Source organism: Hetaerina americana, unplaced genomic scaffold (assembly GCF_022747635.1).
Source record: "Hetaerina americana unplaced genomic scaffold, ioHetAmer1.1.p SCAF_7, whole genome shotgun sequence".
NCBI lineage: Eukaryota > Metazoa > Arthropoda > Insecta > Odonata > Calopterygidae > Hetaerina > Hetaerina americana.
This window is the reverse complement of record NW_027287316.1, coordinates 13,861,421-13,877,933: the sequence shown is the minus strand read 5'-3', so window position 1 is coordinate 13,877,933 and position 16,513 is coordinate 13,861,421. Positions and strand designations below refer to the sequence as shown.

General features: G+C 38.7%; 1 protein-coding gene across 1 annotated transcript; it reads left to right on the top strand.

Annotated features, from left to right (window-relative positions):
• LOC139696274 (uncharacterized) lies at nt 1–11,155 on the top strand. The gene is made up of 4 exons (XM_071594968.1): nt 1–178; nt 846–917; nt 1,789–2,275; nt 8,199–11,155. Exons 1-4 carry the CDS (start codon nt 64–66, stop codon nt 10,918–10,920), a joined length of 3,396 nt encoding a protein of 1,131 aa, XP_071451069.1. The 5' UTR covers nt 1–63; the 3' UTR covers nt 10,921–11,155.
• Nucleotides 11,156–16,513: the final 5,358 nt, after the last annotated feature.

Sequence of the window (16,513 nt, the reverse complement as noted above, 5' to 3'; positions counted from 1 at the left end):
GCTGTCGCCACCGTCAGCACTCGCTCGTCAACACCCAGTGCAGACGGACGGTCGTCCACCGAGATGACGGCGTACATTTGGTCCCGACTCCTCCTCCCGGTGTCCCTCCTCTGCCTCTGCGGCGGTCTCTCCCAGGAGATCCTCACTCCAAGCGGCGCAAAGGATGAGGGAATACAAGGTGGGAACTGATTGATTTGTAATAATCGATTTGCGAAAAGATACAGGTTGTGATGAGTTGCGGAAGACGTTGGGTAGGGTATTCCTAAGCGTGAGGCAAAAGTTTGAATATTTGAAATTATTTCCCGTATTTCTGCATCACTGGTATTTTTTATGAACCTGTATATTAATTAAACATCTCCTCATCATAAGGAGCCTAAAATAATTTTGGGCATTGTACCCATGATCACATTACATGAGCCTCTATTTAATATTCTTTGCAGTGTACACATTTCGAAGTACGACAAACAGTGAGTGAAATATTCATTGACATTCGTATTTTAGCACTTAATTATGAGTGCATATGATTTTAATCTACTATAGAGGAGCATTCATTCCGAGATTTTGTCATGCTTCCTCACTTAAAACAAGATGCTATTCATGATTTTATTTACCCATTTCTTAGGGTTCATTCAAGCAAAGCATTTCAACTCCTGAAAATCAATTGACGGGTAGTAGTGCAGTTAGCTATGAGCGACTTGATTTAAGTAATGGTGTGTGCAATGAAATTGAAGGCCGTGAAAATCGACATTTCCCCTTACCGGCCTTGGCTGAATAAGGATTTATTTATTGTTCAATTACAGAATATAAATTATTCCACTAACATCACGAAATTTTACTTCTTTCAGGTGATAATGGTTCCAATTCCCTTTTAAAGGATTCTACGAATGAACCTCACCACAAACCATCTTGTCACGAAGGTAAATATATGAAAACAATAAGTACTTAATTAATAAATTTCAGGCAAATTATAAGCTTTAAAATCATTACCTAGGTAACCTAATTATTTCTTAATATCTGAAACCTTATTTGATAATTTTAATTTCTTCTTTTTTCATATTTTATGAACTTAATTTTCTGAGCGGATATATTTTATCGTATTATTGTTATTAAAATTTACATGTGCAGATAGACAATGATGGTACACAAGTCCCAAGTATTATAATCAAACTTGCCTGGTAAAAATAACATGACATCACAAATGCAATCAATTTCACAAAATATTACATTTGTTTCTCAATATATTAATTTGTCTCAATATGCACTATGAAATATACAAAGGTGAATTCAAAGTTTCAAAATTATATTTAAAAGTTGGCATTATTTATCCACACTAAATATAAAAAATACGAAATATATTTCTCCTAACCGGCAAACAGTTTTCGATGCCTGCATAGATAACTGGATCAATTTGTCCTCTACATAAAGGTTGAAATAATTGTTTCCAAATGTTTTGTTCCCTAATTGGAACGTATAATAATATACTTTAAATTGAAAAATACTTAATAATAAGAGAAGACTCGCGTTGTGGTTATCACGTTACAACTGTAATTAATGTAAATCAATTAGAAAATGCCATAACACCTTATGATAGGTAATTTTATGCTCAAAGTGGAGTTGGTATTCAAAATTAGTAACGGGCGTTAAATTACATTTCTTTTAAAACTAAATAGCGCCATTAAAATACCGATTAAGTCAAAGGGGAGACCCTCCCTGTCTCTATCGAACGGAAAAGATCCCTCCCCCGTATTTGGATACACCTTTGCACTGATCGTCGACCGCCATTCACAGATGATCGCAGATTCTCCGCGATCATCTCGAGGGACGCTTGGGACGAGAAGAAGAAGAAGCTGTACACGATCCTGCCCTCGCAGTACATTGTGGTACTGGACGGCGGGAAGCGCTGCAAAACCCACGCGGAGTGCCTCGTCTCCCTGTCGGAGGAGATGCGCCAGGCGGACGACCCCGAGTGCCGGCTCGAGGACAACTTTTACATCGGGGGCAACGGCGAGGTGTACGAGGGCCGCGGGTGGGACGCCGCCCCCTTCTGGCACCTGCACGGTATGCGGCGGAGGGCGGTCACGGTCAAGTTCCTGGGGTCCCACGAGACCGAGGGCCCCGGCGAGACAGCCCTGCGCGCCTTCTGGAGGCTGACAATGATGGGGGTGTGGGGCGGAAGGCTGTCGGCCGACTACCGGGTCCTCTCCATGGGCCAGGTGTACAACGACAGCACTCTTGTGGGCGGCGCCCTCGAAAGAGTTTTCCAGGAGTCGAGCGTGTGAGTACAACCAGTAAATCTTTCCCCCACTGTACCCGCATACGTGGCCGCTCCTACGGCATCGTGCCGTCATTTATCAGGACAGATCACCCCACACCACCTTGTGGAACTCTGGAAAAGTCTCTCGTCGATATAAAAATCAAATATTGCGCCTTGAATGACGCAAAACGTTTCCCCGATGGCAGGTACAAATGAATGTACGCGTTTCAATAATAATATGATATTAAAGTTTTAATAATGCTCGCTATGAAAACGAATTAATAATTATCAAATCCAAGCATCTGTTTTTATTTATTTTCATAATATTTTTATTTTAGCACCCAGCAAGCCACCGCTAGGGATGTGGCAGGGGATGAATACACACCAGACTAATTTTGACCCAAATATGACCCTACCGCGGTCAGACAATGATATTCTGACCCTTTATCATTCGTGGAAACAATGACATCTTAAATCTATGATCTACACTTGATCTCTAATTTTATTGACATGACCTCTCCTACCGCAGAATGATGGTGTTAGTAATAGATTGTCGACATCAAGCCTAACGAGATACCCTTCCAATTTATGAAAGAGCTTCAATCTGTAATTTGACGTTCGCTCCGTCAGGAATTCCCAGCCTAGCTGCTCTAATATTTTGGATACGCTACTAAGTTTATCGTAGGAACGTTTTACAAATCTAGCTCCTCTACGCTGCACGCGAACCAATTCGGCAATCAATCCGATGTTGTGAGGATCCCATATACTTGAATCATCTTTTAATTGAGGCCTAACCAGTGTATAATGTACCCGTACACATACATATGTATGCTGGAGAGAGTATGAATGTACTACGTTCTTTACACTATGAATGTTCATTATCAATAGAATTTGTTTTGCAAAAGAATACTGCACTTCATCGTTTTGCCTTACCATTGCCATTTCATACGTACCACAGAGTCAAATTCCTCCATAATATATTTGCATTCTTTTATTGTTGGTGTCATTCATGCCCGCAAACCTTAACATGGTGTATTCTATGTTTCACATATTATTCATAAGAAGAATTAAAGATATTCATTTTCGCGTATAATCGGTCAAATACTTGGGATTAGTACGGATACGTCCTGGGAAAACACATTCGTGAAATTTGCGGAAAGCTAGCTAATAAAACGCTGCGATTCATGAAAAGAATACTTAAAAGTTGTAATTAAAGGTCAAGGAGCTTTGTTATTTCACGTTAGTTAGGCCCTTCCTTGAGTATGCTGCAAGTTTGACTATATGGCATTCTCATGAAGTAGGCTTAATTTTGAAACTAGATCAAGTACAACGTAGAGCAGCTGGGTTTGTGATAAATTGTTATGAAAAAGGTAGCCGTGCCACGACACCATTGGAATAATTAGGATAGGATCCTCCAGATGACCGTGTACATAAATACAGGTTAAATAAACTGCGTACATTTGAGGCAGGTTACTTATCTGAGGATGTTAAAGACGTATTACAAACCCTGACTTACTCTTGTAGATCAGATCGCCAACATAAAATCAGGGATATTTATTGTAGAACGATGCATTTAAAATGGTGATTTATACTCGTATCACTAGAGATCAAAAGAGATATGACAGTAATCGCGTAGGAGATAATTAGAATAGGTGGTGTATATATTTGTCGATTTCCTGCATGTTATTCTTTTTATTCAATAGACCCATCTTTCTTTCAGACAGTTCTTCTGCATGATTTGAATATACCTTTCCTGTTATTGAATATTGTCGCATGTATGTACTTTCTTTCGAGCGATCAAAATTTGTCGAGTGTATGATGAAACTAATAGTTGTGTAGGGGTAACATAATTCTATTTTGTATGTGTCTTTATTCCATTTTACGGGTGGTGACCTAACACCCCCCACCACACGCCCCCACAGCGGCCAACAGTGTAATATGTAGATGTACTATATATGTAAATATTTAATGTAAGGAACACCCAACTACGTATTTTTTTATTCAAATTTCCTTTAATTACAAATTGTCTTTATTAATTAAAGGTTTTATAATAATATTTCCACGTTATCTAAAAATCATTAATGAAGCACAAAATAACTTCTTTTCCTAAAACCGTCATAATATAATTCTTTTCTGAAGTTAGAGCTCTTAGCGCTTTAAGCATAATCAAAGGACGGCAATACATAAGAGGAAATCAAATAAGTTTATGAAAAACTGAAAGAAGTCCTCAGCGATGTAAAAAAAAGAGAACCTTTGACAAATTCCAAGAAACTGCGGGAGATGCCGCGACGGTAACTTTTAACGGAGTCATCCGCTGAGTGTGCATTACAATGCAACAATTCAAAGGTCAAGGCGAATGATTTTTACACTCTGAAATTCTTGCATTGTAATGCACACTTAGCGGATGACTCCGTTAAAAGTTACCGTCGCGGCATCTCCCGCAGTTTCTTGGAATTTTTCAAAGTTAAAGCACCATTGTGTTTGAAGTTGCCTGTAAACTCGTGGTCTGTGGTGCTTTGCGCACGACTACGAATGCCTGTGACATTGCATGAACGGTATTTCGTCCCAACATCTTGTTCCTTTAAAGCCCCCAAAATTTCAGATTTAAAGAGAGTACCTCGGCAGATTAACTGGCTAAAGCATTCGGCCGGGCATCGAGAGATCCGGGTTTGAATCCCCGTCAAAGGGAATGATTTTTACTCTCTGAAATTGTTGCATTGAAAAGAGAACCCTACATGGCATGGAATGCTGAGGTTTGAGAAGACAAACGGAAGCAGGCAGTTCAGATTGCCGAAACAAAACGCCAAAAGAGAGATAAGAGTGCAAATATGAAGTGAGAAGAATATACAGGGTGCGGCAACATAACTCTCTTTTTTATAAAGCAAAACCCCTTAAGAAAAGGAAGTTATGTTGCCACGTTCGGGCGAACGTTGTTTTATTCCAATCCCTTATCGTTCGTTGGAAAAATCTCATCTGAAATCGATCTATTCTTCACTTAATCTCTCGAATTTTATTAATGTAATCTCTCCTACCGTAATCCGATAGGGCTAACAACATATTTTCAAAATAATTGCCAAAGAGACATCTATACAAATTATGCAAGTAATATAATTTTTATACGCTACTAAATTTGTAATCACAACATTCCATAAACCTAGTTCCTCTACGCTGCACGCGATCTAATTCGTTAATCGATCCAACTTCATGAGGATCCCATATACATTATTAGCAGCATATTCTAAATTATACAGGTACGTATGTACTCAACGAGTAATCTTGGGGTAAAGGTACTCATCTATCCCAAGGCAACATGCCTTGGAACAGAGCCAGACATTTAATCGGCTACATCCCGGCCAGAGGGAGGCCGAAGTATCAAGTGAAAGAGTGCAAAAGCTACCTCGGTAAGGATATAAACGGTAACATTGACTTTGTTATCATGGAATACCGTCCAAATTACAAACATATATAGAGGATAAAACGGAAAATGAAATGAAAAACGAAAACCGTAGAGGGAAAGCATACCGAAGAAATATTCAGAACGCCTGTCAATGAAAAATTAGAGTGAAAGGGAATTGAGTAAGTAAGAAAGCTGGAATGATGTCAATAAAGAAATTGCAGAGGAGGACCTCAGGCGCAGAAGATATTAATCCCAACGAACTTGAACAACTGATTTGATAGGGAAGGTTATCAAGGAGAGTGGAAAATATAACTCACTCCGGGTCCGGGAGCGGGTCCGAATAACTGCAAAAGACAGTCAACGTTTTATCTAATCGTTATTTTATTGTTCTTCTCATCAATAGCCTCTCGTTATGCATACGTTGAGAGGTAATTTGTACTTAGATACCGTGGTGCATGTAGCTGCAATTAGCGTTTACTTCTTACTTAGAAATATTTTGAATTTTAGAGATGGAAAAACGAAGTCGAACAATATCAGAAATGCCGATCGAGATTCTATTTATATAAGCTTTTGAATGAACCGAGTTAAAAAAAGCTTAATGGCAGAATGTTGCCAAAAAACGAATATTTAGCAGACGTAATCCATCCAGAGTTGAATAAGCTAATAAATTATTCAGGGGAAAAAATTACTTGATTCAAAGAATAAATTTTGTATTTCCTCATAAAGTACATATTTCAAGACGACTTAGGTTTCAGCGAGTAGTGTAACCGGATGATGACGCCACGCGTTGAAACCTAGATCGTCTTAAAATGTGTAATTTTTGTAGAAACACTAATGTTTTATTTTGAATTATGGATCGTTTCCACGAAGTAAATCTGGAAACATCTTATCACAATTATTTCGCAGTCGAATTAGTTGAATGCTGTAGTGGATCTAAGGAAAAGAATATATCGAAATATTTTATTCCATTTAAGGAATAGTTTTTGTACAGTAGAAAAATACCTAAAAACGTAGTTGTTAAATAATAGTTCTCAATATTTTCCATGAAATTATATTTCTCTGTAGGTTATCATTAGAAAGTTGATAATACATATATATACGTACCTCGAGTTACGAATCACATTTCATTATATGAAAAATCACTCTCTTTTTCGATGAATGATCTGCGTATTCGACGCTGGGATAGACTAATACATAGTATTCCTTAACGTTTACGATATTCATTTTCCAATAAAGCCTCAACTTAGTCATTCATAAGATCAAAATATTAAAATAGGGAACGTGAAGCGCTTGAGGCTATTGGGAAAACCATCTCTTAAATTACATACTATATGTTTTTCACCATGTTAGCTTCATTCTGATTATGGCGTCCAAATATTAACTAAGCCAGTAACCGTATAATTTGAATCGTTCGAAGCAATCAAGGCATGAGGTGTGGGTCTGCTCGTAGTTTTAATGTAAAGTGTATATACGCAAATTTCATTCCGCTTTCAAATTGTAGTGATTTTTTTCTTAGCATTAAACGTGATAAAGTAGACCAATTTTAATTTACGGCCCCCTTATATGAGCATGATAACGGAAAACTTATTTTTTCAAAGAATTTTTTTTAAGGCGAAATATAATTTGTAATCCACAATATTTCAGGAGAAATCGAAAGGATTGACGGTGTAAAACCGGGAATGAAGGAGTTACGAGCTAAATCTTATAAGCTTGCAGCTTTTTGGATGTCTGGGCTTTAAAATGATGGCAAAGTTGACCACTGACAATAATGATGCACTATTCGTATACCATAAGCAAAACCCATAATTGCAACTAACCTCAACAAAAATGCGCATGAAATACATCATTAGGCTTACCTCTGAATCGGGACTGATTGAAAATTCAGTATACTAAATCGTTATACTAAAAGTGACATGCAAGAAGATAAATATATCCTCTTTGATTCGTTAAAAACGATGGAAATTGGAATAATTTCAACATAAAGATAAAAATTCATACTTTTCGTCGAATTCAATGTATTTCCTGTTTAACGTTTATTTATGTTTGAACCCAAAATTGTCCATTTAATAAGCGCGTGAACATGAAACAATAAATAATCGCAGACAACTATTTGATTGTGCATGGCGATAAGCAAAAACTGTTATCATAAATTCTTATAGATCTCAAAATATTTATACTCGGAATAACATGTCAGTGTACTCATGTCTATACTGAAAACAAGTAATGGATAGAGGCGGAGATAAATGACTAGACCCTTCGTTCTCAATGGAGAAATTCTAATAAAATCATAGAATAATCACTAATTTATGTTAACCTTAAGCCTGCATCGAATATCTTGTCAAAATACCTTGCATGAGGACAAAACAAATCTTAAATCACAAACATCTTTCATTGTATCCGAAACAGAGATAACTCCAAGTTACAAGAACATAATTGGACGCAATAGTAAAAGCCCTAGCTACCGTACGTATGTTATATATGATACATTTACTCTGGTAAAACATTTGACGTCATACTCAAGATTGTACATTTCTCATCTCTTTACAGGGGAATCAAGGACTTCAATATGCTGGAAACATGGGAAATAACTCCGGACACAGGCCTTACTCTTATCTCGCGAAACGAGTGGGGAGCAAAGAAACCAACAAAACCGCTGCCCAAAATTGAATACAGAGCAGCGTACATCATCATTTATGAAGGCGGAGAGCGCTGTTTTACTCCGGAAGACTGCGAGTCCCGCGTCAGGGCAGAACAAGAACAACAACTGCCGACATACGGGGATGTCATCGACAACTTCTACATAGGGGACGACGGTTATGTGTACGAGGGAAGGGGGTTCAATACAAAGCCTCTGTGGGATATAGACTTAAGAAACGAAAAAAGCAACCTATTTGGGACAGAAATAGTGACGGTAAAGTTCTTCGGAAACTTCCAGTCCGATCGCCCCTCCGAGAAAGCTATCGGCGCCTTCAAACTCCTAGCAAACGGTGGCTTCTGGGCAACCGATGATTATAAACTATACTCCTTGCGCGATGTATACAACAACAGCCAATTCCTTGGCGATGGATTTTACGATATCGCAAGGAAATGGAATGCATGGGCGTCCGAGCTGGATGATCGTTTCGCGGGAGAATCGCCAAAAGAAGAATTTAGCGGACTGATTAAACGTAGCGATTGGGAAGCCAGCGAACCCTCTAAAGAATTTGGTAGCATCAGGCATCCTGTTGACTACATCATCATTAATGGGCATTCCGACAGCGGCACTTGCCTCAATTCGAAGGAATGTAAAAACCTTTTGAAAGAAATACAGGAAAATGAACGGGAGGACTACGGTGACCTCAAGGATAACTTTTACGTGTCGGATAATGGTAAGGTTTACGAAGGGAGAGGGTGGAATAATGAACCTCACTTCCAAACAAAATATTTCAATAAATCCTTGATCACGATAAACTTCCTTGGAAGTCACAAAGAGCGTGGAGCATCGATAGCGTCGCTTGCCGTTTTCGAAAATTTGATTAGAATCGGTGTGGAACTCGGCAAGATAGCACCAAACTATCAAATCTACTCCTCCCGTAACGTATATGATGCCCCAGATATGTTAGAAGATGGCTTGAAGGACTACTTTCTAAACGCCAAACAATGGGCAAAAAAATTGGACTCTCTCACGGAAAACGAACGATGGGACTCTGAAGTGCTTCCGATAGTTCGTCAAGGAGAATGGACGGGGGTATCTTCTAATGTAACATATCACCCATATTCGGATCCCGTACAATACGTCGTCATCGGAAGCACAGGGGATCGCTGTTTCACCCACGATGAATGCAGTGACATCATTAAAGAGGGACCGACAAGGAATCTAACCAATACTCGAGGGTTCTTAGACAACTTTTATATCGGCGACGACGGACTGGCTTACGAGGGCAGAGGATGGAATTCCGCACCCGCCAATTATCTCGAGGGATTAAAGTCCCAGTTCTACTATGTTACTTTCTTCAGGCAGTACGGAGAGGTGGCACCTCCATCTACACTCTCAATCACCGCTTTCAACCGTTTGATGGAGAACGGAGTGAGGACGCAGAAGCTCTCTCCCGACTTCAAAATCATCTCTATCCACCAGATATTTGACAGTGAGGCCGCATCGGAGGACATGTTGTACAAAAACATTAAGACCTGGGATCGTTGGAGTTCAGAATTTACCGCATGGCCTAAGAATATGCCTTCAGGCCATGATGTATTCGTTAGCCGAGTTGGGTGGCATGCAGAGAAACCCTCCCGACAAGTCCCCATAATGGGTCATCCACTTGGCTACATCATTGTTCACAATGTGGGAGACCACTGTATTGACTTGTCTACCTGCACAAGGAGCCTGCAGGCGATCCAGAAGAACACTCCGGCGAAACATTGGGACGTACCTGATAATTTCTACGTTGGAGACGATGGCCACATTTACGAGGGGAGAGGCTGGGATCATTCCTCTTTGTGGGGCGTTAAGGGGATAGACGATAATTTAATCTCAGTTGGATTTCTCGGCTCGTTCGAGAGCAATCCCCCTTCCGAGAAGGCCCTGTTTGCATTTCACACTCTTCAACAGACCGGTATCATAATGGGAAAACTCACCCCTGCTTCCAAGGTGATCTCTTTGGGAGAAATACTGAAGGAAAAGATAATAGTGTCTGAGAAGCTTGTCGGCGCCCTTCAGTTTACCGAGTATTGGTCCGACGACGTCGATTTAAAATACGACGGTGCACGGCTGCGATCACTATATAGCCCGCTCATATTGTCGGATGAGTGGAATCTTTCCGAAAAACCAATCAGGAGGGGTTCGATGGTATCGTTTCCATTAAAATATGTTGCTATTGCAAATGGTGGTGCTTACTGTAACACTTCTAATTCGTGTGCCCAGCGTATATTGAAGGAACATGAGGATAGGCATGCCTCTAGTGAAGATGGTGTTACGGAAAACTTCTACGTTGGCGATGACGGGAACGTGTATGAAGGCATAGGCTGGAATTGGGACATGAAGTGGATTTTCGAGGGCTGGCAAAAGACTGTCACCGTGCACTTTTTTGGCGATTTCCTGAATGAATTACCGTCTGATAAAGCAATTGAAGCATTCACTACCGTAATAATTAGGGACGGAATAGAGACTGGAAAACTATCGCCTGATTTTAAAATCGTCCCAATTCCAGAAGGATTAGGAGTATCCATCAGTACAAGGTTTAAGAATGAGATTATGGCTTACAAGAATGCGAAAGAACATATTGTGTAGATGTATGAACAGGAAATATTTATTGCTGTGATACATTTTAAAATATTGATTTCCTGGAAATTAGCAACTACCTATCGCTATCTTTCAAAAATTGTTACGACTCTAATTTTATGCATTGCAGTACTGATAAAGAAAATTATAAAATTTAAATAATTGCTCTATGAAACTGCTAAGTATTAAAAGCTAAAAAAAAATTTTTTTTTTCATATTTTAAGATGAAAACAATAAATATATTAATTACATTAGTCGTTCTCAATTTATTTTCCTTTCTTGGTAGTTCTTACTGTACAGGACGGTTCGGCTTGCCTCGTCAAACAAAGGCAATCAATGAAAGGCTCAAAGGGAATTCGAAGTTAACGACATGAATTGTGGGTGAAAAGTACAAACGTGATTCTTGCGTTTTAAGTTTTATTTTATGATCGTTATCACGGATTGACGATTAAGAGATTACATTCAAGCAGCCTTTCGTCGAACTAGCAGCAAACTGTTTTGTTTCCTGCCAATAATTACGTATTCATTCCATCATAGCTCCTTGCATCAAAATTTTTCATTGCCCACCTAATGTATTTAACACTGTCTACCTCCATTGTTCTTCCCCTTTCTTTCAATTATAAACTTCAGAAACTGTCATGCCCCATCAGTTTTACTCGTCTTCTTGTAAGTGTCCTCCATAGGCTCCTACCTACTTTTAGAAGAGTTTCTTGATTTCTTACTCTGTAAATTTACATTAATATTCGTATTATTCCGTTTCACCACTTTTCAATCGTCTCTAGTATCTTTTCCCCGCTGCTCCTTTCATCCAAGACTCACATCCGTAAAAAAGTCCACATATAACGTTTTACGAATCGCATGTAGTCCGGCATATATCCATCTAACTGCTGTCATATATATAATGCCACAAATGTGGTATACGATATGTACCATAATAAAAAAACCTTGACACTCAATACAGGGTCGCACCCAAAAGTGGTAGGACTGATTTTTTTTACAAGAATTTTATTGACGATATACTTACATCGACTTAATAATCTTCAAAGTATGCTCCTTGAGCTGCTACACGCTTAGTATAACGTTGCTCCCATTCCCCGTACGCCCGCTGGAAATTTTCTTTGGGGATGCCGTTGATGACCCTCGTCGAAGCCTCTTGAACGGCCTTTATCGAGTCAAAAAGTCGTCTCTTGAGCTGTCTTTTCATCAGGGGGAAGAAGAAGAAGTCCGGTGGTGCCAAATCGGGAGAATAGGGCGGGTGCGGCAACGCCGTATTTGGCCAGGAGCTGTCTGACGACGAGCGCGCCAAGGCAGAATTTTCGGCACCATCTTGGCGCACACCTTGCGCATGGCCAAATCCTGTGAAATAATGCGTTGGACGTTGGATGCAGACAGAACCAACTGGTCTGCAATTTCTTCACTGGTTAAGCGTCGGTCTGTGTTCAGCAGTGTCCTCACTCTGTCCACATTCGTGTCGGTTCTTGCCGTCCGGAGCGATGGTCGTCTTCAACGAGCTCCCTACCCTCTTTAAACAACTTGTGCCACTCAAATACTGTGGAACGGCTTAAGGCAGTGTCCCCAGAAGCCTGCTTGATCATATCGAGGGTCTCAGTTGCCGTCTTCCCGAGTTTCGCACAAAACTTCACGGAATAGCGTTGCTCTAAATTCAGATTCAGTTTGTTTTTCGACGCGGACAAAAAACTTGCTTCACGAAAAACGGTGTCCTCACTCAACGACAGCCCGCAGGCGACTGAGGTTGGTGTCGGTCTGTTACTAAGAGCCCCCTCCACCTTACCCTGCCAGGCAGATCCCCCTCCACCGCTCCGTTCGCGCCAGAGAAAATCAGTCCTACCACTTTTGGGTGCGGCCCTGTACATACTAGATGATAATGTCCAGATAATTCCTCAGATAAGTTCAAATGTACTGAAATAGTTAATGATTTCATTCCAGAGGGCTCTTCACTTTTACATTCCATAAGGGCTCTCAGTGCAACAGAGAAGTCTCCCATGCTGTCTTTATATTCATATACAAGGGTTGCTATTTATATTTTCAGCATAATACTGAAAAGACTGTAACTTATTGTTTTAAAAATGGCTTCATTGTTTTTTGAAGGCTCCATGATAATTAATACACTCATGCATGCCCTCGAACCAATTTTCATAACACTTTTTCGACTCCAATTGAGGTACCTCCAAAACATGGTTTTTGAATGTATCAGCGGCTTCTTCAGGTGCTGAAAAACGTTGGCTATGCAATTTTTTCTTGATCAACAGGAGTAAAAAGAAGTCATATCAGTCGTCTAAATCAGGGCTGCACAGGGGATGACCTATCAATTCGATGTTTTGGCCAGTCAAATAGGTGTTAGTTTCAGCCAATGCGTGCGAGCTTCCATTGTCATGATAAAGAATTGAGGAACCCATATTGAATGAAAATCACATACCTTTTGTTCAACCCAACAACCACTTATCAGACCTAACTTCATCACTTAAAATGTTAGCTTCATTGTTTACAACCTGAATTGCAATTGGGGAACATCTTGATGGAAATACATTTCCCCCGCGTTTTTCAGTATTTGCCGTTTAAAGGAGATCTTAATGGAAGTCCTCATGACTCCCAATCTAATGGTTCACCAAAATACATGAAAAAGAACTACTATCCATATTTCCCATTAAAAATACAAGATTATCCAGTATGTAACTGGCTCATAATACCAATTTTACAACTGAAAATTTTTCCATTGTTTACATTAGATTCTACCAGCTAAGTTTACTATCATGCACAGATTATTATTTTAGTTAGCCCCATTTGGTTATAAAAAATTGATTTGTTAGAAAATTTTTATTGTCAGTTTTAGTTTCCTAAAAACCAACCAACCACTTTTCTACATATTCACCACTCACTTCAAAGCACTTTATGTAATGCTGCTCTAGTTTCTTCAATCCCTCCACATGCGAGTTTGACACCTGGAATTTGAACCAGTTGACCACAGTGGTCTCTGACCTCAAAAAAACAGGGTGCATCATATGTCCTGGTGCATCTTAAGAGCCAGGAAATACAGTACTTCCATTCACCTGCCTACTACAACTTTTAACAAAAAGGTCGTAATGCTTACTTTAATTGATATATGGTTAAAATTTCCTTCTCTCTCCTTTCTTCCGCATAGTTAACCCCATTCCTCTCCACCCTCCAAAAATGTTTTCACATTCAAAGTTCTGCTAAGTTAGGATGAATAAAATTTATTCTTCATACATATATCAACACAGATATACATTCAACAACACAGGTTAAATCATGGTTGATTTCATAATCACCAAGAGAATGGTAACATCCGCAGAAATATTTTATGCTAACGCCATAAAAACAGCAAACTCAGGAACATACAATAACCCCATCCTCTGCAAGATAACCTTGGATTACACATGAAAATTAAAAAAAAATACCCACATACATGGCGAAATGCAATATTAAACATCATCAGAATGTACTCAAAAACATATGAAAACAAACCAAATGAAAATGGCAGTACTGATCATAGTGCCAATGGCATTTTGCAGAAAATAAACTGTTTGCAAGGAACTGATGAACAATATATGGTAAAAAGAATTATCATCATTCACACAATGAATAGTAATAAGCCATAGTTGTCACAAAGTCTTTGGAAAACTTGCTCACAGACACAAGAAAGGCATGCAAAATACATCTGAACTAGAAATAAGAGTGAATTCAAAGAAAAAATCTATCAAGAAAGACCATCGGATGAAATTTGCAACTGGCATAGATCTTGACATTTACAGCAAAGTAAGAAGGGTTTGGAAGATACTCCAACAAATACCACATTACTGTGATACAACTGAAGAACACTTGAAGAACACAGAGGTATAACCCATCAAAGCCATGAAATCATTCTAGTCTCTCATATAATGAAAAGAAGAAAAAACAAATATGTGGGTCATTTCCAAAAATTAGGATTTTAGAAGGTCCTCAAAATAGGTATACTTGTCAGCAATGACCTCTTCGTCTGACATAAATCGTTTTCTGCCCAGCCATTTTTTTCAAGTTTGGAAGTAAATAAAAAGTCACCTGGAGCCAAATCTGGTTAAAATGATAGATGTTGTAAAAATGTGAACTTCAGTTCCACAATTTTCTTAATCAAAACTGTGCATATGTGCACTCATGCATTGTCTGGATGCAAGAGAATTTTTTCTTTGCCAAATGTTTTTCTTGACTTCTTGGCTCAACCTGTGCTATAAAGACACTTATTACTCCCCGTTTATAAATTGTGCTTTTGCAAGTAATTGAAGAGGATGATTCTGCATTCATCCCAAACAACTATGGTCATCACCTTGTCCATTTTCATTCTTCGGAGCCAGATTGCCTTTAGAAACTTACTGTTTTGACTGTTCCTTTGCCTTTGGAAAGCAGCAATGTATTCATACTTCATCCACAGTGTTGCATTGATGTAGAAACCCATCACAATTGCAATGGAATAGTGCCAAACCATCCTCCAAATCAACCATATGATCACGTTTATTTTCCACTGAGAGCAAATACGACAGCCATTTTGCTCAATTTTTTTTCAAACCCCATTTTTCATGCAAAATTGAAAAAACTGTATGTGTATACGTAAAACATGTGTACAGGTTTTCCATGTGATATGCCTGTGGCCACAACTATTCTGACAACTTTGACGTACTGATCACTCAAAACTATATCATGGATTTTGTCAAAAGTCACACTGGATGTCCCAAACGATGCTCATTATTTGTAGATGTATGGCCATGTTTAAATTCCTTTTTGCAATTTTAAACAGTCGCATATATAGGAGCAGATGTGCCATGAATTTCATCCAACTCAGCTTTGATCTCTTTAAGTGTTAAGCCTTTAAGACAGAATTATTTAATCACTGTATGAAACTATTTTTTTTCCATTTCTCTTAATAAATAAATATAAGTTTGTTGCTTTCATCGACAATGAAAATAAACCAAGCGATGGATATAGCAGAAAATGTAACAGAAGTCTAGTGAGAAGTGACGATAATTAAAAGCCTTTTCCAACACTACAAGTGCAATCAATTTCTTAGATTTTCTGAGGAAAAACTGAACAACCCACAAAAAAGGTAACAAGATTATAGAAAAACTTTACAATGGATTCCATTTCCACCACTAAACAAATGAAAGAAAAAGCAATAGTTCAAACAGATGATTCACTGACCTAACTTAAGTCTTTTAGCAACTTCTTTTACTTTGAAAAACTTTGAAAGATATTTTTAAAATATAAACTCTTAGGAAAGAACATATAGTCTCATATCATCGTAATACTAATAGCGCAATCTTAATACTGACATTATAACACAATTCATAGAATGGGACAAGAAAACTGATAATATACCTGCACCAGGGAGCTGTCTTGACCCACTACTCTTTAATGGATAAAATAGAGTTAATATCAAAATGGAATAAGGAACAAACAAGACCTTTAAATATGCTACATTACATGAATAATGTAGCAATGTTTGCAGCACCTGATTTGCAAAGAGGGCTTCACCAAAGAGAGAGAAAGTTTTATCAAGGCACTTAAAAATTTAATATGAAAATATTTCTTAGAT